The sequence below is a fragment of the Pocillopora damicornis genome, chromosome 7 (genome assembly GCF_964200805.1).
Source record: "Pocillopora damicornis chromosome 7, jaPocDami1.2, whole genome shotgun sequence".
NCBI lineage: Eukaryota > Metazoa > Cnidaria > Anthozoa > Scleractinia > Pocilloporidae > Pocillopora > Pocillopora damicornis.
The window spans coordinates 876,992-902,088 of record NC_142676.1 but is presented as its reverse complement, the minus strand read 5'-3'; the positions used below and the strand labels follow the sequence as shown (position 1 = coordinate 902,088).

The following is a 25,097-nucleotide window of genomic DNA, read 5'->3' as shown; positions in this document are numbered from 1 at the left end:
GATTTGGCCTGAACAGTCAGGTTTCGAAACTCCTCTTTCTGAAATGAATTGATAGAGCTGTCCAAGTTCTCAGAGAAGTTTCCAACTCTTAAGCAACAACTGCAGAATTCTGCAGCAGAATAAAAATATGTCGATCTCTTTTCTACCCGCATAATTCCCCGGCTGACCAATAGTTTGCTTTTTAAATTGCAGGCACGAGTGAGCCAATCTGAAATGGCTTTGGTATGGAGGCGTTAAGTCTTAAGGATGCTCGAATATTCCTCAATCGTCAGAACCTTCTGGAAAGACGTGATCAAAGTCTACAACTGTACTGGGACAACTGTACTGCATTTGCATCGAGTCTGAAATTCCATCAAAGCATTCTTCGTGTTTTTTGTTTTTCTTTTTTGACCCTTTGCCAGTTAAGATGCGGGAAAATGCACATTTTCATTGTTCTATTGATTATAGGAAGGAAGGCCCACTGTCTAGTTAGCGTACTTTGAAGTACTACTTTATGGGCAACAAGCCAATTATTACACACGTACTGTGACGATGATTGTGAGATAATTGTCGATAAATCAATCATGTTTGCACAACTGTGTAACTTATGTAAAGGAAGGATGTCACATTAGGAAAAATAAAGGTATAAATTGTCTCAGTCTAAGCAATTGTTTCCAGGGGCTATAACAACATTACATTACTAATTACAAACAGAAGGTTCATCCACAAAATTTTCATCCGATTTTCCTCGGTAGCGAACAGGATTCACGTAAACAACTGGTAAATAAAAATTTTTAATAAATACTGTGACGATAAGAAGTTTGTCAAAATTCCTTCATATTTTAGTTATTTGTTTGGGATGAAATCTAGAGGAGAAACATTAAAAAAATATAATTTATTTCTTTGCGTGGAAAATTCAATCCATGCATTAATCAGTCTATGTTTTCGTATCACGACTGTATGAGGTCTTAAATAGTTCAGTATGGGGCTTCAAATATGCATATCTAGGCTCTTTTCGTGATTTTCTCGCTGCTTTTGTAAACCATGTTTGATGTAACACAAACAGGAAATGACGGCGCCAGTACATACAGACAATCGTCGTTTAGAGAGGAAATATCTAGTCTGTTCACCTTTGTTCACTCAGCAGGTCTCGAATAATTCTGCCTGCAGAATTTACAGAAAACTAAATACATTTTCGGATGGCAAAACAGCAAGAAAGCACCGTCAGCGGGTGACCGGAACACTTTAAGCAAAGATAAAACACCAGTAGATTAGTCGTCAATCAAAACATAAGTTATTAGATGTATTTTATCAAAGTCCGTATATCCATAGGTTTGTAACTGATGCTCGGTCAAGATTTCTGACTTGTTTTTCTGAAGACCGAGAGACTCAATACTGTAAGAGTCGTTGACCTAGAGTCAATAATTCAAACCTTACTGAGTGGAATCCGTCATAATACTGAGTTATGAAACGTCGGTAGGAAGTATTTACACTGAGTTCTGAACAAACATCTATTGCAATGAACTACAACAACAATGCAGTTTTAATGAACGCTCTTTGATTGGAAAATATCTTTTGCGCTCTACAAGCTCCGATACATCATGAACAACTAGAGCGCAGTGGGTGATATCGAAACGCCTCTACAAGGTTTTCCCTTCCCTTTTTCCAGCTTCCTACAGTATCATGAATCGAAACATACTCAGTTGAAAAGTTAAGCCTCTTTGTTTCTTTTCTTATTCTGTTTTTGGCTCGTTTATTTCATTTATAATATGAGTTTCCTTTTAGTTCTATTTTGTTGTCGAAATTCTGATCAAATCAAAGTTTATTGTGTATATCCACCGTAGGCATCTCATGATTTTGGCCTATCTTGTACAGTTCCTGCTCCCTTGGAATTATGCTCAGAGGAATGTTGACTCCAATCGCTTGCTGACTCATCAGTTAATCGTAACTCGGCGACATTTTTGAGAAGTGTTGACGACGCGAAAACATGCCATTATCGTAAATGAACTTATTAATTAAAGACCAATTATTAACGTTTTATTTTCCCAATTTACGAACCTGGACAAAAATTTAATTGCATTTACATGAGAGTCCTCGTATTAGTACGTGCTCAGAAATTTGAAGTGATGACAAAAGATACTTTAAAAGGAAGTCACCGTATCTAGGAAGGAACAACAATCACTTTGAGTGAATTAAGCCTCATCCCGTCTTGGAAACTTAAACACCACCACTATACATCCCTCAGTTCAATCCTCTAAATCTGACCACACCAGTTCATGCTGAGGAAGTTGTGGGAACAGGGATGGTCGGGCCGTAAGGTTTTTCTCCTCCTTAAATCGTAGGCCGGGTTCAATTCCCGGACTTCGCCTCACATATGCGTTGAGTTTGTTGCTGTTTGTTGTCCTCCGTCGCTCTGTGGTATTTTTTCGCCTGGGTTTTGGAGTTAACCTTTATACCTACAAAAACCAATACCTCCAGTTTTAATGCTACGTCATGGAGGAAATGCTGCAAAATACACAGATTTGTTATCGTCAAACTAAAAAAATTTCACACCGTCATTAAAAAAAAACTGTGTTAGTGTCTTGAGATTAACTGCTTCGTTTTCTACCTGGCTGTCCTTTTCTCTACTTGGCGGACTTTTTCTATTCGCAATCCATTAGTTTTCCATTCATTATTCATTGTCTGGTTTTTTTATAGTTCGGCGCTTCTCAGCCGTTATCATTTGACCTCAAACAATTTGGTTGATTATATTTTCGCTTATCGATCCGATTTAAACAAAAATATTCTTGTAATAGTGTAGTCTTGAAACTTATTTTTATTAGGGAGAGAGAAAGTGCGATCGCGTTTGCATGGCTCTCTACGTTCATTTATTCTGCGAAGTTTTTACATCTTTAAAAAGAATCTGAGCGGTACATTTGACATACTAACATTTATAAGTACCTTCACTCACTTGTCTTTCAGTTAAGTACTGTGCAGATGTAGTAATTTTTAATTACCTAGCCGACATAAGACCACAGACATATCTTACTCATGAAATTCTATAATTAGCTGGACTTAATTCTCCTCTAAAAGGAGACAAATTTGAATGATAGATGAATTTTTCCGCAAGACGCTTTGTGTTAACCGCCAGTCTTCGTATTGGTCTACTTACGTGGCCAAAACTATGTCTGACTCGGTTACTTTTGGCCGGAATGACGTCCCAGTTCCGAGAAGATATGATTTAAAGATAATAGTATTTTCGAGAAATGTCCTAATACAATCAGAAGTATGTATCATAATGCTACACCTAGCTAGCGGATTAGATGGTCTTCCGCACAGATACAAAATTAAAAAAGAAACTATGTTTCGTGCAGAGCTAATTATGAACGCCGGAACCGCCTCCACCCGTACCGGGCCGCAAAATAAGAGCTTTGTAAACTATACCAATTAACACCACTTAAAAAAGAGTACACCCTCTTGAGATGCACTATAAGGAAAAGACAGGTGATTGATGGCAACCGTTTTTCGTAATTTGCGGGTGTTGAAATCAACCCAGGGGTTGGAAATATTTCTGGTAAAAGCTACGATCCTGGCAATATAGACACGAAATGTGGAACTAGCTAATAACCTTTTCTGTAGGCGTAAAATGGTTGAATTATCCGATTATCAATATTCGGAAGCATCTACCGGCTTGACACGAAGTGTTACGTAAGTTTTCCTCTGCTACAATTTGTCTATTTTTGCTCAGATCATGGATTTCATACCAGTCTGTATGTACTTGAGTGATTACTTTATAAAAATTGATAAATAAACGCTGGTAAATAAACTCTTTGCTTCTGGTGGAAGCAAAGTAACTAAACCTTGAACAAAACCACGAATCATCCGGTATAACCTTTAAAGCTTAACATCTCAAAAAATTGTGGTTAATACATTGGTTGGCATATCACGACGTGACATGCTGTAATACTGCACCCCATAACTTCCCGTCGAGTTGTTCACCAGCTAATGGAAATTTTAACCACGGCGCTGGACAGCAGCAATATCCATGGTCTGTTACGAACACAAGAACGTCACGAGCTCACGATATTGTTTCAAAATCGAATGCAACGTAAAATCTCGTGATCCAAATTACCACAAAGTCAGGTTTGCCAAAGAAAGAGGGAATCATGCATGAGTAGTAGTATGACAGACAAGTTTCATTTTCGTCTTCAGTTTATAGACATGTTTTTGGCACTTTCTGTGTGAAAAACAAACTAGCTATTCAACATTAAAAGATTAACGACAAAGAATCAACAAATGAAAAATAAATGGTGCTCATTATGCTTTCCTCTTTTAAATTAAAAGGCAAACATCCGATGTCCATCGAACAATAAAAAGGCGATCCAGACAGTCTGTCGATAAACAAGTCTATTTCGTTTTGAATCAAATCATCTTGAGAATTAACGAAGTGTCATGCAAACTACATTCCCATGACTTATAAAACGCTGCCGATTTTTTTTTTTTAGAGAGATACCTAGATATTTCCTATCGTTCAACAATATTACTTTGTCAAGCCTTCTTCTGGAAAGTAAAAAGACACAGCAATGTGATACAATGCCGTTCGCCTGCAGCGGCTATTAAGGGAACCCAACTTGGCTTTGATATTTGGCCATATTCAGGGAAATTGTTTAGCAACCTTGCATTAACCGTTACCCAGATCAGAACTCGTTTTTCTTACCTCCTTTCTTTAATTTTTTTAAGGAGAGAGCAGAATATAGCTTAAAAATAACAAGTTAGGTGTGTGGTTCCCTCTCTTACTTACGTCATGGAATTACTCTAAAAAAAAACAATAGAAAATTTATTTTCCCTTTTCGAATAATGACTTTATGATAGAGAAATCTTTTTCACTTTCACCAGCCAAAGGGAATTTCAGATTACACCTCTGCTAGAAACTGAAAATTATGTTAAACCTTACCTAAAAAGATAATGAGCATTATCTCCGAAAGAATTCGAATAAGGTGCGCCACCCGCATAAAAAATATTTTTATTAAATAAAAAAAACACGGTCAGGAAAAACATTCCAATCATTTGTCTAAGTTTCTTGGTAGTTGTTTTAGTATCCGAAATCTTGTAGTCAAGGAGTTAGGCTGGATCAGAGAGGAAGTTTATGAGCTTATTTCCCAAATTAGGCAAAAATCGCATCCCGTTTGCGCAAGGATCAGGGAATGAGGAAATCTGACAGCAAAGGAAACGCAACATATTTGAGTTTCTTTTTATCTTCTTTTGCTGAAAAGGTAACTTTGATTAAGTACTTTATATTCTTTCTATTTACCAATTTCACTTCCTTTCGAGAGGAACGTTCTGTTGTGGTAATGAGTGATAGTTTGCAAGGCAGTTTTATTCTTTGCGAGAACAAACAAACCGAACAAAACTCGAACACGCCGAAAAAGATACATCACTGATTTTCCAAGCCCTTAGAATCTTGAAAAGAGAAAACCGCATTAGAGGGGAACATTCAAGAGGGGAAACCATAATATTTGTTTTGTTTTGTTTAAGCGACTTATTCTAAAATTCCATAACGCCCCCGCACCCTCCCTCCCAGGTAGTAATAACTTCTTGAAAGTTCCAGACCAACACAACTCACGGCCAATATGGCCGCCCGCTTGTTATTGAGGATGTGTACCTCCTCAGTACTTCCAGGTTAGGGATTGTAGGAAGCGAAGAAATTTTTACCCTGAGTTTGGTTATGTATTCACCTTTGTGCAACTCGTTTTATAACCGACTGGCTTCTTTGAGTTCGACGTGATATAATTTTTGTACAAGGGATTAACAAATTTTATGTTCCCTTGTGTTGTTGTAGCTCGTGGGTGTAAGTATAGATGTAATGGACTTAAGTCCTCCGCCATACGCCCTGGGAATGCCAGTTTGCAAGAACATCTTATTAACAGAATCAAGGTATTAATGGTTTGTTTGGTAATGACACCCTTGGATGCGAATGTGCGTTAGTCATATGAAGAATGGAAATTCGCGGTATTGATCGATAATGGAACATTCCATTGAAAATATGCCTATCATTAGGATGGGGCGGGGCGGGGAAAGGAGTACGCAAGAAAATGATGGAATGGCCCACATCATCATTCTAAACTTGTGTTAGACTTTAAACTATTACGTGTGTGTAAATGTATTTATTTTCAACATAATAGGGACTCTCCTGTTTGATTGTAAGCTTCTATTGATTTGAAAAGAGTAAAAGAGCATTTATTTCCATTCTTTATTCTGTACGTTGTTTTTGTGGCAAAGTCCAAAAGACACATGTTAAAGTGGATATTGGCTAAATCCTGGTAAACACAAACTCAGACAGACAGTTCAATCCAGAATCCACCAAAAAACCATTCAGCTCTATTTGCTCAAAGAATAAAAAGAAAACTGTCCACAGGATGATTTGGGGAGAGAGGAAGGGTTTATGACTCAGGCTGGTCTGTGCTTCCAAGCAGTCTATGATTTTTGTGTCTCAAGCCTTACACAGGGCATGCAATGTTAGGATTTGACATGTTGAAGAGGGGTATCTCTAAGTCTTGCTGTGTGGTAATACTGACAGTACACAGCCTTCATGTGTAGTACAACATGAAGGCTGCTACTAGAAGTTTTACTCTACTTGGATATGAAAGTTTTGAACCCTTCTTCCCTTTGCTAGGGATGATTCTCTAACTAGCCTGTTAGTGTTGAAAAAAGCCTGCACATTGCATTGGATACCAGTTTTTATCATCCAACTGTGCAAAGTTGAGTACAAATATCCTGTGATATTTTACAGTTGGTTCTTTTGTACTGTTAAAAAAAAACGTTTAAGCAGTCACCTGTGCATGTTACACTTCTCTATCCTGCCCTATGAGAAATAAGCAAAAGTACTTGGCAGAAAAAGAAAAGCAGCTGGATGATAAATAACTTATCAGACATGATGGTGTGTAGAATTGCCTGGTATTTTTACTTTTTGTTTGTATTTTGACTTGCCCTACAGGGTTATAAAAATACTGCACAACTTGTGAAAACTCTTAGCTTCTCATACTACACACCAAATTGTCTAATTAGATATATATAGAAAAGATATAGTTAATCACTCTTCAAACAACTAACACATAGTCAGTAGGTGGATATCCAATCTTGTGTGCTAACCATGACTATCACATACATCATTAGGCTACAGGACCACTGACAGTTGCTGCCTTCATGCAAGAAGTTTTAACTAATCCACTTTCGGTAAGTTGAGTCTTTTAGGTTTGCCTATGGTTATTTTGGAACAAAATATAATTGTTTGTTTTGATAATCTCTGACATTTTGTGGAATAATAGTAAATTTAAGGCCTCAGTCGATGGCAGGACCTAGATATTTTGTGAATTCACACAGATGTATCTAACCAGTTAAATAGAAAATTTTTGGTGGATTAAGCTCCACGGTTTTCATCTTTGCCAACATTGACCAGGAGTGAGTACTTTGAAATGCAGTTTGCCATTATTTTTTGTATTTGGAGTGCTTGCCATAGATTAAAATCTTATCTTACCTGCATAAAAGTAATAATACTGTTAATATTTTTTAGGGTTATTATATGACCAGTGATGTATTTGGTCAAGCTGGAGATTTTATTACTTCACCAGAAATCAGCCAGGTCTTTGGAGAGGTACTTTTTATTGGCTGTAAAATACATTGGAATAAAATACAAATATATATTTTTTTATCTTTTACCATGATCTTTTAGTGAGGGTTAGTATGGTTGTTAGCAACAATGATGGCCATTTTAACAAAAAAAAATTTAATGTTTTGTTTTTCATTCTCTTCTTCTTGTAAATTAACTCATTCATTAATTATGAACTGTTTGTAACAAGCTTGTAGGTGTGTGGTTTGTAAACCAGTGGATATTGTCAGGAAAGAAAAATGTAAATTTTGTTGAGCTGGGACCTGGCAGAGGCACTCTAGCTTCAGATATATTGAGGGTAAGTTTTGTTTAATATTTAGTTGTGTTGAACAAATTATGGTCCCATAGTGGAGGGTTTCTGGATAATTTTTGACTGAAAATTCAACAATAGAAGGACCAGTTAGAGCTCTGGTGGGTGCCAGGTACTGCATGTTACAGAAACCAGAGATGATTTACAAACAGTTAGAGGCCATTTTGTCATTTCTAATTTTGCTATTAATGCCTATGGTCTGGCTGTGCCCAAAATTTGCCATGTTTTTTTCTCTATCCCTAATCATGTTTTTGTTTACTTTTTGTTAAAATAAGGTATTTGGCAAGTTTCCAGAACTCCATAGCAAACTTAGTTTGCATCTGGTGGAAGTCAGTCCAGCCTTGAGTGAAATTCAAGAAAAGAATCTCACTGGTAATCACAAAAATAACCAAGAAAAACAGTGCGTTGTAACAGATGAAAGATCTACAGACAAGGGGGTATGAGTTAGAAATTTATTCTCCTCCAACAATGAGGCAAAGCCTTGAGGAACATTAATGTCAGTATGAAACAGCTAAAGGGAAGTGATTACCACTGAGTGTGCTGTGACTCGAGTGAAGGTGCTCTGTTTTCTAAATAAGGAGAAAGGACCCAGTAGCCTACCTTTTAGTGCACTGCAATCCTAATCAAAACTTGTGGACTTAAGCTCTAGACAAGTTTTTTTTTTTTTTCCAATAGGAAAGACATACTACTCTCACAGAGTATAAAGGGGTACCAAAAACCTTGTAAGGGAGACCAGACATGAGGAGTGGCTGGGTTACTTGTTATGGACAAGCATCTCATTCTGAGATATTAGTAATGTTTCCAATGGCTACTGCATGCTATTGAAAGCAGGATTTCCACAACTATGTGAATAATTTGACTTCTGTTTAAGATGTAGCTATAATAGTGTTCATTTGAAAAAAGATAGATTTTGTGTACTGGTATTTGTTCAAGTAGCTAACACCTGCTTCCATAGTCAAGTATCAATATTACAATTTTCTAATTTTTAGGGTGGATCAGAGTTGTGTTATAAAAAGTGTGTCACACAGAATGGTACCCCAGTGTCATGGTACAGAGCAATTCAAGACATCTCTTATACAGGAAACTGTTTTTTCATTGCTCATGAGTTCTTTGATGCCCTTCCAGTCCATCAGTTTCAGGTAACACCTCCTAACATTGCTATCAGCAAAAGGGCTTACAGTACAGAGGGTGCATAGGACACAGGAATAAGTGTTCCACCCCAAGACTTGATGTCAATGATTATTTAAAGGCTAAATAAAGAGCTTAAGTTTTGTGGGTTCAAGACCTAGAGCATGGCTGAAGGAAGCTGAGGAAGTGCAAAGAATACAGTAGCCTCCAAAGCTGGAAAACTGAATCAAAGAAAGGTCTTAAATAACTTTAAATGTTAAAGTTATTGCTCTTTATCAGTTCCTTAATAATGTCAAGGCTTTCCATGAAATCATCAATTTGCAAGCTCATTAATGAGACTGATGTTCTTTTTTTTATTAGAAAACAGATCAGGGCTGGAGAGAAGTTCTTGTGGATGTTTCACCAGAAAAAGAGTATGTAGATTTTGAAGGGCTCAAATTTCTCCATTGGCACGTAATTTTGCTTGAGACCTGTGTGAAATTTCCTTCCCTCATAGTATTATTTGGAATTTTAATAGGTCCTCACAGCTGAGGTTTGTCTTAGCACCTGCTCCTACCTTAGCCTCACAGACTTTAGTACCTCAAGGCACCTTTGGGAACCAAATTGAGGTGTGCCCCCAGGGTGGTGCCATTGTGGAACACATGAGTGAGGCCATAGCTGACCATGGTGGGTGTGCATTAATTGTGGATTATGGAGAGGATGGTAGCAGAAGGCACACACTGAGGGTGAGTTGGTGAGGAGTAAGATGTGATGTTCAATACTAGAGCAGTGGTGAACCTCTCCTCTGGGACACCTCTATTTATGTACTGACATGCTCTTTGTTATAAAGGGATATTTCCATCATGGAGGTGTTTTTTACCAGTCCTGGCCACTGATGTCTCCATAGGGAACGTTCCATTATGGGTGAAACCAGGTTTTTTTTAATGGCTCATATGTTTAGGCTTGAACCAACCTGTCACGTGTCAAACCGTGGTTGGGCTCATTGCTTCTTATTCTTAATTTTTTTTTTATACCTTTTTCTTTGTGGGGGGTGGGGGGGGGTGGGGGGGATGGGGAATGGATATTTTCTAGTCCGTCACGTGTTGCCTTCCCACTTTTACTCTCTATAGTCCTTCAAGAAGCATGAATTGCATGATGTTTTAGAAGATCCTGGAAATGCAGATGTCACTACTAATGTTGACTTCGCGTACCTTAGAAAGGCTACCCATGGGAAAGGTTGGTGGATTGGTGATTGTATATTAAAAGTCTAGAGAATATCAACCGTTTATATTCTCTTGAAAAAGTACGTTGTTGTATCTTAGTCTTTGCCACGGAGGAACTCTTTGATCATGCATATTGAAAGAAGATTCTTCCAGAACAGTCGTGGTGTTTAATTTGCTTCTTATTGGGATAAAATGATGATGAAACAGAGAAGCTAAAAAGTCATTAAGAGACATTGTATCAAACAGTGGTTTATTGATTTGGATTTACAAAGATTTGCACCAAAGTAATAATCACATAAAACTTTCAACACAATTGCAGAATCTGCTACGTATCAGTCTTAATCAAGAGCATCATCTGAAAAGAGAAAAGAAAATGTTAATTAGTTGTTCGAATAATGCGCGCATTTACATTTTGAAGCGTTACGTAATGTTGCGTTATGTTTCTTTGTGTTACGTTATTTTACTCTGCTGCCAGCTGCAAATCTAGCACACGGAAAACAGCACAAAAACGATCAGTTTATCCCCTATGAAATCTCTAAGCATTAGGCTGTCTCCCAAATGTATTGCACTGATGCTTCAATGCTTAAAGATATTTACAAAAAGTTCGATTTTCCTTCATACACAATGAAGATCATTCAATTTAATCACCTGCAAACAGGAATTGATTCAAAGCAGGCCTGGGACCCATGAGATCTCGCCTTTGGCGCTGTGCTAGTGCCAGGTCCATCACGGTGCTGTATGGAGGGATGTGGTTCAGGGGACCTGTGACAATGCAAAGATATAACAAAAAGTCAACAAAACTTAAGAAAGACTTCAATGTCTGCGCATTGAACACGGCGCATTCTTCTTTTACGAGATTTTGGTTAAAATCAGGAGCTTTCGAACACTGCCTTTACCATGTCACGCTTTGCAAGTAGTTTAACTCAGAATGATATTCACCCGACAACAAACATAAATTCAGGCAAGGCCTGGGGCCAATCCAGTTTCGCCTATGGCGCTGTAGCCGGGTTCTGAGGACCTTCGACTAACGATTACGGACAATAAATTTCTACTTTATCTGTGTATTGCACTCGATACAGAAGGAAGGTTTGTTTAAGTTGGAGGATTATTGTTTCTCTCAGGTTTCATTATTTTTATGATGTACCTGGTAACCTTTTTCACTTCCCCCTCGAACCCGGACTCTCAAGATGCTAGGAGCGGCTCAGATTTTCCTTCATTTCTCACCTGCTAGCGTAAATGGAGACAGTGGTGACCTGGGTCCAATAAAATCCCGTCTTTGTCGCTTTACAAGCAACAGGTTGATCAAACCGTGGACATGGGACACAGGCTTGTTACTCATGCTGAGGGGTTTGAACAGCGTGAAGGTGACATGGGCACGGTTTGATTCATCTTGAGGACAGATCTGGTGATGAGATACTGTTGTTGGCTTTGACTCAGGGATTTGTTTGGCTGGTTCGCTGTTGGGCTGACTGACAATTTCACAGCAGAACTGGCGACTGCTATCGATGTAAGATAGTTCAGGAGCGAGACAAACACTGCGTCCCATCTTCTCCGCTTTCGCCGACCAACCAGGAGAGTAACGAATCCTGTTTATAGAGAGCATTGTTAGTTTGCTTGTTTACTCCCCGAAGTCTGTTTCTTACTTCTTGCGTCCAATTGCCCGGGCATACTTTCCTTTGTGAGTTAGTAAAGAGAATTTGGTACTGCGTTAAGATAATACTCTGGGCGGATAGGTTTTCCTTAATATCTCATCATTTTCTTGCTTGCTAGATAAGTAATTGATTTCGTAAGAACATGTTACACTTAAATTACAGCTTTGTGTGGTGTCTCCGTGCCACGCCATGTCTTTAGCACCGGCGTCATGTTTGGTTCTATTTTTACAGAAATAAGGATCAAGTCACTAGAGGGGCGTCGGACACAAAGTTCAGCCACAAAGATAAATTTTCTATAGGTTACAAAGACGAATTTGCTATAAACTTACTTGCACTGCTTATAAAATTCGAAGCAGTACTGGAGAAAAAGATAAAAGTACCACAGAAAAAATAACCAAACGCCGATGTTAAAAGCTCGAATAGAGATGGGAGGTGTGATACCTGCAAAAGAACAAACGCAATGGCGATTAATTTACTTTTAGCAACTTCAAGTTGATGACCAGTCATCATTCGCTAAATGAATCGAAGCGTTTAACTTCCGCTAAGTTGCAGTGAAATAGCTTCTCTGGTGAATAAATCGTTATCTCAGCTCTGAAGTCTCTTCAGAAATTCGTAGAGAATATTAAAGGATCAAGAAAGATTATAAATGTTTCCATCGCACTCGTTTATGTTTCATGCATCCTCATTCCCAGACTTCTTTCTCATCCGGCGGCGGGAATAGGGTTACCAAAATAGCGCGCGCGCTCGAGCAACTGTCTCAGATTATGACGTTTTTGTTTTTTTTCACAGCCACAAAAACCTTTTGCTTTTGAGCGAAAATACTTTCTAAGACCCATTTTCATGAAGAAGTTGCTGATATATGCACACTGAACAGAAATGCTCAAAGCGAACTCTCGGGCCAAGTTTGTGTACAGAATATAAAATAAAGAAAATATTTCCGTTTCGAGAAAGAAAGCTAGGAAGATGGCTTCAAATGTATGCAGTACTCACCTTTTGCCTTGTAGGCTTGCACTGTTACCGCATGATTATTCATTAGCAGACATATCGGGTAGGAAAACACAAGTACAAAGCAAACGACAGCTTTGTACAACATTGTGGCAATTGTACCACGGAAACTCTTCGTTTGAAAGCTTTTTACCTCACAGCCTTCAAAAACGCTGTTATCGCAAAAGTGATGTCTTCGCGTATGAGGACTTTCCGCGCGCACTGGACGTAACAATAAGGCTAAATTCTTCACGCGCGCGCAGTGATTTGATTGGTTAGCACTCAATTCCCAACGATAGAGTTGGGGACTAGGCGCTGCAAAAATTCCAATGATATGGAAAATTGTGATGAAAATCTTGGTGCCTTTGGCGCGATTTTTTTTTAATTTTAAGAAGTCGCGCAAATTCAGACCATTTTGAATTCGCACGCATGTTGGTAGGAAGGAGTCTGAGATTTGAATTAATGCACAAGGAGTGATTCGTCGTCTTATTTAAAAACTTCTCGTTTTTTTTCGGGCAATACCTTCGTTCGTGTTTTATACTTAGAAGTAGTAAAGATCTGTTATATTTATTAAGTATATCCCATTGCCGCATCTGTCGCGCCGATTACTTCATTCCAGTGTGCGTTACACGAAGCTAAATCGAGTCTTCTTGCGGCGACCAGAGCAATGCTGTAAGTATAAAGATGTATTGAATCCAAAAGTGCGCTGAAGTGTTTGAGATTAGGATTGGCGTTAAGGTTAGGCAAAGTTTTGTGGAAATTTTAACTCTGTAACTTCTAGGATTTTGTATATAATAACTCAGAGAATTTAGTGTTCTCTTATTGAAAAGCTTTTCAAAGAATGTCGAAAGTAGTCCAGGATTGCTTTGGTTTTGCTTCACTTCGTTCTGTGATTGGTCCGGAAAACGGGCTCGCACCTCTTTTTCAACCAATCAGTTTACAAACCAATTGCGACTCGGCCACTCGCGTTTTCGCGCCCTTCCAGTTTTCACTATAAGTTGTTATTGGTTCCTGGTAATGTCTCCCTTTGTCCTTATTGGCTGTTTTGATTGGCCATGTTTCGCTTTTCATCACTCAATCGAAAACCGCTCCATCAAGACAACACTGCCTGGTAGATACTACTTCGCTGAGTATTGTATCGATGTCGTTAGGAGAGGTCTCGTTTCACTCATCTCAACAGGTTAGCAGGCCAGGAACGAACTTGCGTAGAAATTTTGTGAGAAAATTGCCAAATACAACAGGCCTGAGAAAGTAATATGCGTACTAAATATAAAATACTGTCATGTTATTGTCCGCCGAACATCTTTCACCAATGCGTTTGCTTTTTCTCATCTGACAGTTCAAACATTTGGGCCGGTCACGCAAAGTTCCTTTCTTCAACAAATGGGAATTGATATGAGAATGGAAGTAAGTAATAATGTAGGCTATCTCGCCCTGACTCCCCCCAATTTTCCATCAGGAGATATGAAGTACCTCCCCGCTAAAAAATGTTGAAATAAAGAAATCTGCAATAATTGAAGTTTTTATTTGAATTTCATGTGTACTTCCACCCTCTCAAGAGAGAAACAAACAAAAAAAAAAAGAAATTTTGCGGGAAATCCCAGCGCCGTAAAACTACTTTGCATTCACTTTGAAACATCTCTAACATGGTAACTAAAGCTCTGTACATTCTTAGAATCTTGATTAAATCTATTAAGTTCTTCGTTTTTATTTTTGTCTTTCAGGTCCTTCTGCAAAATGCCAGCTCTTCACAGGCTGAGCAGCTTCAAAGCGGTTACAAACTGCTAACAAGCTCGTCAGAGATGGGAGAAAAATTCAAGTTCTTTAGCCTTGTTCAACATGGACTCCCTGAACCAGCTGCTTTCAGATGACATCAGCTGCTAGTCGTAAAGCACGATTCAGCTCAGTGACAGCGACTTTCGCACTGCTCTGCGATGTGACGCGTTGTAGTTGTCACAGGGCACGAGACTTTTATAGTCCCTCTAGAACCAATGACATCTTCCCGTGAAAATTGAATGCAGTGAAATACTATCTGATACGTGTATCACTCACGCTGGAATCACTTTGAATTAAAACTGATTGATTGATTGATTTGAGCGAGTAACCGGTCGATTGATTGATATCTTGATTTACCGTATGATTGGTGGAATAATTGATTAGTTGGTTGACTCAATTGGATTCAACACTCGTTGTGACTGCAACATGACTGTAACAATCCTAATCTATACCTCTCCACCCTTCCCCAGTCTTCAACTCTCCATCATCTTGAGACCAAATTTGGTTCTGTCAACGCTTGTTTTTCTCTTCCCACCCCCCCCCCCCTTTCTATTAAGACTCAGTGAGATTACGTTGAAATGCGAAGGTGCAGAGAAGGTATGAGAAAATGAACCTAGACATCAGCCTTGTTGTTGGTAAGCGATTCCCAAACATCAATTTCACGAAAGAAAATTTGATTAGCATGACCCTCTGTTGATACAATTCGTAAACAAATGACCACTTTAGATTCATCAGGAGTAATCTCTGCTTTTCCCTCGTGAAATGCTCCAATAGTATTGAAATATCCACAAGAATCTTCCTCGTTTGTCAATTCACCATCCACCGATGATTCAAAACTGGCCTGCAGAATACCAGAATATAACAGACAGTCACTGGCTCTGTAAGAACCCGTGTCCACAAACACTTTTTGAACAGAGGTAGGCAAGTTAAACTTTATCAAGATGTAATCATCTCTTTCAGAACTCTCTGCCCAAAAATAGCCATCACCCTTATCATAAGCATCTTGTGGTTGCCCCTCGATAGAAGACATTGACGAAGTCACAATGGCAGGAGGGTTCAACCCTTTATACTTTTGATCATATGCGTCGAAAAAGGTCTCTAAATCACTTGCCACGTGGGGAGCTTTCTCAGCCAATGTCGATGTAACACCAATATGTTCAAATAGCGACGCCAATAATTTGTTAAACGATTCTGCGTCTTCTACGGATTTTATTTTTGTCCAATGATTCATTAACCAGTCTATGGGCATCTCATCGTACAGAAGGTAGTAGAACATGGCGGCATTTTCCAAATCGCGAGATTGATAGAGTTTTGCAACACTACCTTGTTGTGCTACATCTAACATAACCCAATTTGGGTACGGTTGGTCATGGATAAAATTTTTCAGTTTAGGGAGAAAGCTTGGAGAAGATCTTACATCGTCTTCCAGATGGATGTAATATTGGCTGAAATCTTTGCAGTAACACATTACAAATGCATTATCGACATTCTCCTTAGAGCGCCACGTTCGTCTGTTCTCTGAGTCACCATATTTCTCTTTGATATTGATGAGTTCTGGGTAAAATTCGGGAAATGTTTCAATTACTGTCAGCAGTCCCTGTTCGATGTGTTCGCCGAACTTTCGAGAAAGCTTTTCTTTTACGATGGATCTTGGTGCTTTTTCCAAGTCGGCAAGAAAGATTACAATTTGTACGTTGTCCTTGTCACTCTGACTTGTGTTGTCAAGTAAGCTCTGGGTAGTTTGCAGCAAGTACATTTCACCCGCGGGCCTCGCCACCGATGCTATTCCAATGGCAAGAAAACCTTTAAAGCAAAAAGGAAGTGCAGTTGATCGTTTTATCTGATCGTCCAGTGGAGGATAGTCCTGAAAAGGATTTGTTCAATGTCATTGACTGTAATAGACGTTTCGGGAACGGTCAGTGGAAGTCCTCTTCCTTAGTCAATTGTCAGTCAAACAAGCGGTGTAAGTCGAGCTAAATTTCGAGTTCGTATAAACCAATCGGTCAGTTTTCCCGTGATGTACTTGGCTTTACGATTACAGCATAATTCTATCATAACAGCGATTACAGCATAATTCAGTTGTGATCAGTCATTTTCTATAGTCGGTAAAGTTACGTCGTTCTGCCGAAGTTCATGATCGAGATATTGATAGTTATAAAATTCAAAGAACAAAATATGTTTGGGCCGTGACCCGGACTACAATCCCTTTGGTTAAGATTCTAAAATTTGGCTTCCGGCCCTCAAAGTTACCGGCCCAGTCCTATTTTGGGATGAAACAACTTTTTTCTTTTCTATAAAAAAAATGGTGTAAGATGTGCTATTCGCGAAAGATTTCAAATTTAATTCCGAGTTTTAAGCTTTGTCTGTATCATTTAGTGTCTCGTATTATTCTGAAGTAAAAACCATTTTGCACTTACGTGTTTGTGAGGGATATCTCCCTAACTTGGTTACTTTGGGACTTTTAAGTACATCTCTGTCCGGACAAATGGAGGGGCGCTTCTGTAAAGATTCTAGGAACAACAAAATCTTTTTTAGAGCCGTTTGTGCTGTGTTTGTTTGATTACAGATCGAATTGTATTCTACTCAGTCCTGTTAACATAGTCAATTCTAATGAAATTTGGACGAAATCGCCCCAGACCACAACATTTAGGTCGGTCTTGTTAGCAACATCTCTCTCAATTTTCTGTAGTTTCATTTTCGAGAAGTAAATTGCTCCAAGAAATTGAATAGTGCATCTTCGGCTTTCTTTATCACACTTTATTACACTTCATAAGTTCCACTGGACTTCAAAAATACGATATGGCGAATTGTTTCTTTAAAGAGAAAAAAAGGAAACCATAATTTCCAAAAACTATTCGCTATAAATATCGAGTATATCATCGAAATAAGTCCAAATTTTAAAAGGAATGCATTAGTAGAGCACCTTACTGATACTAAAATTCAAACACTGTCAGTTTGAGGCAAAAATTAGACTTGTTTGGATATCGAGATATTGATCCACTTCCGTTGTTTTTTTCTGTTGCACCATGTTATGTAATACTGCAATTCCAATACTTAATGACGAAAACTGTTTCAAACACGTTTAGTCACGAATAAGTCAAAAATTCTTATTTAAAAAGCGCTTTCGTCGACACCAGCGAAAGATCAACACAATTTATTATTTTTGCTGAAGACTGAATTCTAAATTGTTTCGCTTGTTGATCAAACGTCACACTGACTTGCTAAAAGTAGAGCGTAGCAACACTTAGATTTCCTTATGAAAAGCCTTAAGTTAAGTTACCATGATTAGTTTTAATATGTGGAATTAAACACGAGTTTATGTGGTTCTGCACAGACCACAGACCACCTTCGCAGTCTCGCTGAGTAGGATAAAGGATGAATATCTCCTAAAACCATGAAAATGACCATATTATTGTTCGACATCGTTTACGAATTTGTCAATTAACAAGGCAATTGCATGAGCGATTGCCACCTCAGTCAGAATCTAAAAACACCCTATTCTTACTTGGTTCGTGGGAAGTTGTTTGAAATGGCTCAGTTGTAGGCTTTCTCTGACTGTTTAAAGGTTTGACGTCTCTTGAGGTAGTGGGATATTCGCGTCCATTCGTACACGGTGTTTTCCAAACGAATAGTGTTATCCCCACCACAGTAGCTATTAGCACCACTCTTCCAAGAAAATTCCAAGTACTAAAGCGGCATATCAGTCTCCAAAGTACCCTTCCTACAGCCATTATTTTGGCGTTTTGTTAAGAAAACTCTGATTGCCTCTCGCGGCTTAGTTTGGTGAAATTTAGGAGCAATATTGCTAGGAAATATTGAGTTAAAGTTTTCTTGAATTTTTTAACGTTCAGATTACAAGGTTACTGTGTTACAACTTAACCTAAAATACTCTCCAAGAGATAACTTCCAACGGGGTGTGAATTCTTTGAAACGAATTTGCCTCGATTAACTTTGGCGGTTCGAAAGAAGTAGTGAAAAGTAACACGTCGCCCTTATTGAACAATCGTAATTTCCAAATTGTTTTTGATTAAAACATTTGCAAAACGCTGCTTTGTTTTTTCGTTTAACTACTTGAAGGTATCCCAGGTTCCATCAGGTTTCCTTATTGCCTTTGCAGCAGATCCTCACTACCTCGGATTCAATTATTTCCGTCACGGTACAACAGATTACATCAATCTTCTCGCATGACCCAAGGCCCTAAACACGTGATCGAGGTCAATAGTATTCCACGAAACATGTATCAACATGTTCCGCACAAACCTTTTGCGCTCTGCCTCGACAAAAGTTCCTAAGCGCTACGTATAAAAAACGCTCCATACAAAATGTTGTTCTGGAATAATAGACCGTTTTTTGATCCAAGGAAATTTGACCGAAAATGAGAATAATGAGCACGGACCTTCTTTTCAGTTGAAACGCAAAAATCCACCTATTGCGGATGTAATAGTAAGAAAGACTATTTTCCATTTCATGAAACTTGATAAAGCTTCCCCCTCCTCCGTGCTCCCAGACGAGAGTAGCCCACGGTCATTCGGAACACAGTGCTGTGGTGTGGAAGGCAGATAGCATCAGGACCACGATAGTCAGGCATGCTGAACCAAGAACCACGAAGGTTGGAATCTCTTGCATCGCACTCCTGACACCATGCACTTGAACACCAAACTCTACGGTCAGATTACAAAAGCTGTAATGACAAAGTATATGGATGATAATAGTCAGTATTCAGCTGAGTCACAGGCAGCCTAATCTTATGAAGAATAGCACGGAACCCACGCTCAAGGAACAAGGAAAAGAGACAATTCCTGACGCCCCCGAGGAGGTGGGTCTGAGTATCCCGTATACTATTAATGTTTGGCCTAAATATCCCGTTAATTCCTGCAGTTTGTTTCCTTTTAATTCCCGTATCTCTATTTTGAAAATCCCGTTTCCCGCTTTTTTTCCCTCGAGTATCCCCGTATCCCTTCAATGTTTTACCCAAATATCCCGCATCCGATAACCCCTTATAAAGCCTCCTTCCTTAAAGTTCGACACACTGTCACAACCGCCGTTTGGGAAAGAGGAACAAAGAGTGAACTCGAGTGGGAAGTTGAAATTGAGTATATCTTTCGCTTTCTTAGGGTTGACTCGAAAATCCAGACAACCAAAGTGAGCTTTAGTGGTTTAAACTAACCAGGGCTGTGGCTGAAAAATGACGCGGCCAAATTTTATTCAGCGGCAAAATCCGAAAGTTGCCTCTCAATAGAAAAACAATAAAAAAAAAATAAATAAAAAAATACTGCTCTTGAAATTCCACTATCTTAAAGAATATCAGTTGAGGTGTATTCAATAATCAATTCCTTTACCTAAATTCAGGATCAAGAACTTTCAGGAGGAAGACAAAAGTGCCTACATCAGTCCACACAATGTTCGAGGCGGCCCCAGAACTGTTGAGGATCTCGTATCGTTCATAAAGATTATCCGCAGAAATGGAGCCATCTGCTGACTCTTGAAAACAAGTTTGGTAATTCTAGGGAATAAAATTGAAAGTAAATTAAAGTAAATAATATTACAATCTTTCGAAGGTTCGGAAATAGATCAGTCGCATATTGCGATAGTCTTGAACGAAAGGCATCATAAAAGATCATCATGAACTTGTTTGTCGATCATTTTTAGTTTTCTTAGTTGGTCAAGAGAAGGCAACATGGAACCAAGTTAACACAGTAAATGCATCTTTTATGACTCGCTGTTCGTATCTTTTTACCTCCTTGGACCACGCTGATTCAATACTTCCACCCTTCATAGATTTTATCATCTTTTCCCAGCTCTGCGCCTCTCTCATGCACCCAACCTTGTTAAAAAAAACAACAACAACAACAAAAACGCTTCCCTATTGATTATTGGGTTGGGTTCGTATTTCCTTCGAAGTCTTAAAAATTTCCATGACTTTCCTTAACTTCTCCCGAACTCTTCAAGTGTGAATTTCAGTGAGTGGCTCATACTTAACACAGGAAGTTGCGTACAAAAAATTCAAAGTTGAACTTCACATAGTCGAACAGTGAGTTGATATTGAGATGTTCAAACCGCCAGTGACAATTTTAACCTAATTTCATATGTTCTTTTGCATTTTTATTTCTTTTGCACCGTAATGTGCGAGGCGGGGCGAGGCACATTTTTTATTTCTTTTGCACCGTAATTTCTCTTTCTTCTGCTGTAACATTCTTCGCCAGCTTCTTTGCAGTATAAGTTCAACGCATTCCACTTCAGCCTATCAATACCAGTTTAGCACGTATTTCTTTGCCTTCTTCCTTTAAATTCTTTGGGCGATGTTCAGCGGTATAGCCTTTGAATGCTGCACAAATAACTGACACTAAATGTTTGCATTTCCAAAAGAGATATCAGTATCAAAAAATTATAATTTTTCTCCTATCCCCAGTAGTCCTCCAAAAACGGGTAGGAGGAAGAAAATAATGTTTAAAATACGAAACAGCCGCTAACCTCCTTCATGGTTTTACTGTACTTGTAGCCAGCTCGACCATGTTGTTCCCACAATACATAGTTTACATCCACTTCTTTTACAAACGTTTCTCCATCGTATCTGAAGCGGAAAAATATTTCAGAACTTGCGTAATCTTTAAGAAATTAGTTATAAAATAGTACGAAAAGTTTTCATATCAGAAGACATTGCTGTCGCATTTATTTTCACTTAGAAGTAAAAAAGATAATTAAATAAAAACTAAATACTTAAACACAATATACTCAACTGCATTAGATTCGTGAATGACATTACTGATACTTGTATCTATCAAGAGTTTAGTTCAGTGGACTGAATTAACATTAAGACTTCAAATACATATCGTGATACATCTGCTGATGAGGCCTTTTCCCTACATTCAGTTGAAGCAGCCATTTAGCAGCAGAGAGCGACGTGAATACAAAGCAAACGTAAAGAAACGTGACTGAGAATCTCCCCTGGTTCTTTCCTTTTTTTTTTTCCTTTAGCACTTAAATTCCACTATTACCTAGCTGTCAGGGAAATGCATTGGCGGAAAAGGTGTTAATAAAACACGGCACTTACACGTCAATAATGGGTTTGAAAGGTTCACTGCTCTGCACTGATAACGGACAGCCCAGTTTCAGAAGGTCATACACAACGGTCTATAAAACAAACTTTTTTCAGTACATCCCACGACAAATAAAATCAAATACCTGATCAAAATGTAAAGCATGAGGTTTGAAGAATCGTTAACCACAAATAACGTCATAGGGCGAATTAAATTGAATCAAGAAAGAAAGGCACTTGGAAAAGCAGCCGTTTCTTGAAGCATATACGAGAGAGAAGCCGTATAAAAGAAAAGTAATTGAGCTTTTCCTCTTTGGAAAACTAAACGTGGAATTTACATAACTTCACCTTATCTGAAACTTCATCATTTTCATGAGAAATTTTTCTCTGCTGACCACTGCCACAAAAAAGTAGAAAATGTTATTTTCTCACCTAATGTAACTCTTTACTTCCTAACATCAGTATGCATATTCTCCATACTACTCCTTAGACATTTCCTAATGTTCTTACAAGGAGAATTTGTGCAACAATCAAAAGCTTCTTTAGTTGGTGATCATTTCCTTTATTCTCATGACCTTAGTGTTTGATCCTGGGGTGATGTTGTTAGGAGAAATTAGATGTTAGTCACTCTTAGAGGTTGAAGGGTTAATGCACTCAAGGGTCAAAAAGTTAAGTAAGCTCTATTTTTTAATTGTAGTATTTAGACTATTCCAACTCATCCTACAGCTTAATTTGCTTTGCTAGTCTAAGTGAATTAAACTTCCCAGCACTTCTCTCTAAGCAACTGGCTATGTGACAATCCCCAGATGAGGTTGAAATGTTTTTGAGTATTTTAAAAGTGAAAAATTGGATTATCTACTGGCCCAGGCAGTATTAATTATGATTTTCTCAATTCTGTCTTTCATCATAACACCATCCTTACCCAATAACTATTGCTTATAAACATATCTTTGATTGTTTTTACCTTGAAACCACATAAGAAAAGTTTTTGAAACTTCCACATCTGGTAGGTTTGCTGAAAAATTAAAAATGATCACCTAATACAAAAGTTGTGATTTACCTACAATAAGTGATAATTCCCCCAAACAACCACCTATTATACTTTCTTTTAAACAATTTTGCACACATATCAAGAGCATGAAATCGCTTTGACTTAAATACATCGCATAAAATGTTTTCTATAGATTATATCTGTGCATCAACCATTGCCAAACTTACCCCCTAGGAATTAAACGCCGGTTAGAAGGGCAACCAATAGTCACATTTGTCTCCTATTAACATAATGAAACACATATCCTATGTTAGAATATATTTCAAAAAGTTCTCTCAGGTCGGGTTGTTTCTCTAGGGAATTGCACAACTTTTCTAGCTCTGCCCTTAGTGGAGTCAAATTGATTTGCAACATACTCTATCATACTGTAAAGGCAACATCCAATCTTATAGGAAGAGATGCTGATGCACAAACTTCCATGTTAAAGAAGACAGCCACAAGAGAAAATAAATTCTAGCACAGTAAAATTGCCAAGCCAATCCCTTAAGAATGTTTTTGTCTGTTTCTGAACTGCAACTGCTCAGATAAAACTAAGGCTACACTTGCACAAATACTTACTGCTTTTAAGGTGGCACAAGAGTGATCTTCGGAAAATGCCTCAACACCAAACAAAACATTGATGCCCTCTTCACTAAAAACACATTTCTACATTATTTACAAGTTATAACTTTTAATATTGTCAAATTATGGCATCTAGACTACCTTAAAAGCTACAATCAGTGAATCAGTGACACACCAGGTTCATTTAGAGGAAAGAAATTAATTGTGCTGCTCCTAACAAAAGTTTAACCTATGATCTCCTAAAAAACATCTGTGAACACCAAGCTACTTCATACCCAAGATCACTCCTAAATTCATTACCTTGTGTGGTTGTGTCCCTCATTTCTTCTCTTTCTTTCTTTGAGGGAAACTGTCTAGAAGGAAATCACAGTGAAAAAATTGATAGTGGCTCAGAAAATTTAACCTAACTCATCCTAATCCTGAGTAATTTTCCATTTTCTATGAGAAATTCACAACACTTACTACATTTCTGGATATAACTCCTATGCCATAAGTATCTGAGAATGATTCCTGGCTTGCAAGACTGAAAGTCAAGTGTTCAGTATTTGAAAGGCTGCCCTGTGAAATAAAGGAATTGAAAAATTCATCTCTGGATTACTGCATTTTATTAGTATTTTGTACTGGATTTCCTCACAATCCAATGTTCTACTTGTATGTTAAGGTTTTATTCAAACTGGTGCTGCAATTACAACAAGAAAACGGCTATACATCATTATTGTAGTTTACTAAACAAGTAACAAAATTTGAGGAGGATAGTGTTCCTGTTGTGTCCCAGCTGACACTCTGGATTCTCTCTCTTGTAACTCCAAATTGTTCACTTGATGTATCACAAATGAATATAGCATGTAAGAAATGGTGTTGTTTGAAAAGTTCCTCTTAGAATTGTACAAGGTTTATTATTTCCCTGTGTGGTAAATATCCAATTCAATGCATTATTTCTTTAACTCGATACGTTTCTCTTGAAACTTGCGGATAACAACACAGCAATAGCTAATAACTGAATGAAAACGTGCAATGAACCCCGTAGGAAAGATTCTTTTTGTTTTCTGTAAGTATTATACAATGGTTGTTGTTAGCTCTCTTACAATAAGTCGATTATCTTCCCAAGGTTCAGGAATAAGCATAGCCCATGCCTGTGGCGAAAAGGAAAGAAAAGGAAGGAATGGTAAGAAGAAGAAACACAAATACAAAGTTGTAGCATGCCAACTTTCAGGACCATTTTGAGGGATATATTTTGAAGCATATTTTTGATGCACTGGTCACATATGAATTGAAACAGCTATTGCGAACATAGAGAGAAGGAAGAGGTGAAAAAACTGACCCGAAGTTTCCTACCTTAATTGTTTCTCCTTTGTCTAGGAAGTACGTTGGCTTGAAGTTATGGAGCAGAACCTCATGCTAAAATAATATAACCAGCCACTATCAGTGAAAACTACCTTGGACAGGCATGACTTTACCGTGAAATTTTAATAAAAGCTTTCCATACGAACTCAAGCCGATATTGATTCCTCGAGTGTGGTTTACTAACCTTTGGACATTTCGCCAAGGCTGGATTGAATGTTAATATTATGTGAGCAAAACTTAACAAAGAGAGAATTTTCCCCGACACTGCCATGTTTTTTCAGTGGTAAACGGAATTGAGGCAGGAGGAGAGATGCGGATCTTACTCTTCAGGGACCCCTCAGTCGGCGGGACATCATACCAGGGGTCATGGATAGGTTGGCCGAGATTTCCCCCCAAACTAATAGTTGTCGCCATGACCTCTCTTCCTAG

General features: G+C 38.2%; 4 protein-coding genes across 7 annotated transcripts; 1 reads left to right on the top strand and 3 right to left on the bottom strand.

Annotated features, from left to right (window-relative positions):
- Positions 1–5,542: 5,542 nt before the first annotated feature.
- Positions 5,543–14,993, top strand: LOC113681417 (protein arginine methyltransferase NDUFAF7, mitochondrial). Of its 4 annotated transcripts, none has more exons than XM_027198506.2 (12): positions 5,543–5,637; positions 5,798–5,892; positions 7,132–7,191; positions 7,529–7,609; positions 7,815–7,922; positions 8,210–8,371; positions 8,924–9,073; positions 9,423–9,475; positions 9,580–9,787; positions 10,172–10,277; positions 14,240–14,307; positions 14,625–14,993. In XM_027198506.2, the coding sequence occupies exons 1-12, from the start codon at positions 5,589–5,591 to the stop codon at positions 14,769–14,771; spliced, it is 1,287 nt and encodes a 428-aa protein (XP_027054307.2). In that variant the 5' UTR covers positions 5,543–5,588; the 3' UTR covers positions 14,772–14,993. The 4 variants fall into 4 exon arrangements, with proteins under 4 accessions (XP_027054307.2, XP_089067862.1, XP_027054309.2 ...); XM_027198507.2 differs by having other exon boundaries at positions 5,570–5,680; XM_089211736.1 differs by lacking the exons at positions 14,240–14,307; positions 14,625–14,993 and adding an exon at positions 11,386–12,563.
- Positions 10,498–13,136, bottom strand: LOC113681418 (uncharacterized). Its single transcript, XM_089211740.1, has 5 exons — positions 12,907–13,136; positions 12,246–12,357; positions 11,489–11,850; positions 10,913–11,026; positions 10,498–10,619 (listed from the first exon to the last, which is right to left on the bottom strand). Exons 1-5 carry the CDS (start codon positions 13,007–13,009, stop codon positions 10,603–10,605), a joined length of 708 nt encoding a protein of 235 aa, XP_089067866.1. The 5' UTR covers positions 13,010–13,136; the 3' UTR covers positions 10,498–10,602.
- LOC113681400 (alpha-1,6-mannosyl-glycoprotein 4-beta-N-acetylglucosaminyltransferase) lies at positions 14,415–18,551 on the bottom strand. Its single transcript, XM_027198488.2, has 3 exons — positions 18,182–18,551; positions 17,094–17,186; positions 14,415–16,479 (listed from the first exon to the last, which is right to left on the bottom strand). Exons 1-3 carry the CDS (start codon positions 18,405–18,407, stop codon positions 15,290–15,292), a joined length of 1,509 nt encoding a protein of 502 aa, XP_027054289.2. The 5' UTR covers positions 18,408–18,551; the 3' UTR covers positions 14,415–15,289.
- LOC113681425 (cation channel sperm-associated auxiliary subunit epsilon) lies at positions 18,492–25,082 on the bottom strand. The gene is made up of 14 exons (XM_089211739.1): positions 24,853–25,082; positions 24,660–24,722; positions 24,410–24,457; positions 23,787–23,882; positions 23,625–23,677; positions 23,322–23,394; positions 22,931–22,983; positions 22,677–22,727; positions 22,061–22,109; positions 21,728–21,807; positions 21,148–21,247; positions 20,414–20,500; positions 20,016–20,179; positions 18,492–19,357 (listed from the first exon to the last, which is right to left on the bottom strand). The coding sequence occupies exons 1-14, from the start codon at positions 24,937–24,939 to the stop codon at positions 19,201–19,203; spliced, it is 1,161 nt and encodes a 386-aa protein (XP_089067865.1). The 5' UTR covers positions 24,940–25,082; the 3' UTR covers positions 18,492–19,200.
- Between the last annotated feature and the right edge of the window lie 15 nt (positions 25,083–25,097).

Excerpts from the sequence above, each read along its gene's own strand:
- LOC113681418 (XM_089211740.1), bottom strand. The coding sequence starts at position 13,009 with ATGTTGTACAAAGCTGTCGTTTGCTTTGTACTTGTGTTTTCCTACCCG. Across the intron at positions 12,358-12,906 it reads GCAAGCCTACAAGGCAAAAG|GTATCACACCTCCCATCTCT; the intron begins GTGAGTACTGCA and ends GTTCTTTTGCAG. Across the intron at positions 11,851-12,245 it reads GAATTTTATAAGCAGTGCAA|GATTCGTTACTCTCCTGGTT; the intron begins GTAAGTTTATAG and ends CTCTATAAACAG.
- LOC113681417 (XM_027198506.2), top strand. The coding sequence starts at position 5,589 with ATGGCCGCCCGCTTGTTATTGAGGATGTGTACCTCCTCAGTACTTCCA. Across the intron at positions 5,638-5,797 it reads TACCTCCTCAGTACTTCCAG|CTCGTGGGTGTAAGTATAGA; the intron begins GTTAGGGATTGT and ends GTGTTGTTGTAG. Across the intron at positions 9,788-10,171 it reads GCAGAAGGCACACACTGAGG|TCCTTCAAGAAGCATGAATT; the intron begins GTGAGTTGGTGA and ends TACTCTCTATAG.
- LOC113681400 (XM_027198488.2), bottom strand. The coding sequence starts at position 18,407 with ATGGCTGTAGGAAGGGTACTTTGGAGACTGATATGCCGCTTTAGTACT. Across the intron at positions 17,187-18,181 it reads AACAACTTCCCACGAACCAA|AATCTTTACAGAAGCGCCCC; the intron begins GTAAGAATAGGG and ends TGTTGTTCCTAG. Across the intron at positions 16,480-17,093 it reads GAGATATCCCTCACAAACAC|GTTTTCTTGCCATTGGAATA; the intron begins GTAAGTGCAAAA and ends TTTGCTTTAAAG.
- LOC113681425 (XM_089211739.1), bottom strand. The coding sequence starts at position 24,939 with ATGGCAGTGTCGGGGAAAATTCTCTCTTTGTTAAGTTTTGCTCACATA. Across the intron at positions 24,458-24,659 it reads ACAAAGGAGAAACAATTAAG|GCATGGGCTATGCTTATTCC; the intron begins GTAGGAAACTTC and ends TTTTCGCCACAG. Across the intron at positions 20,501-21,147 it reads ACAGTAAAACCATGAAGGAG|GTTGGGTGCATGAGAGAGGC; the intron begins GTTAGCGGCTGT and ends TTTTTTAACAAG.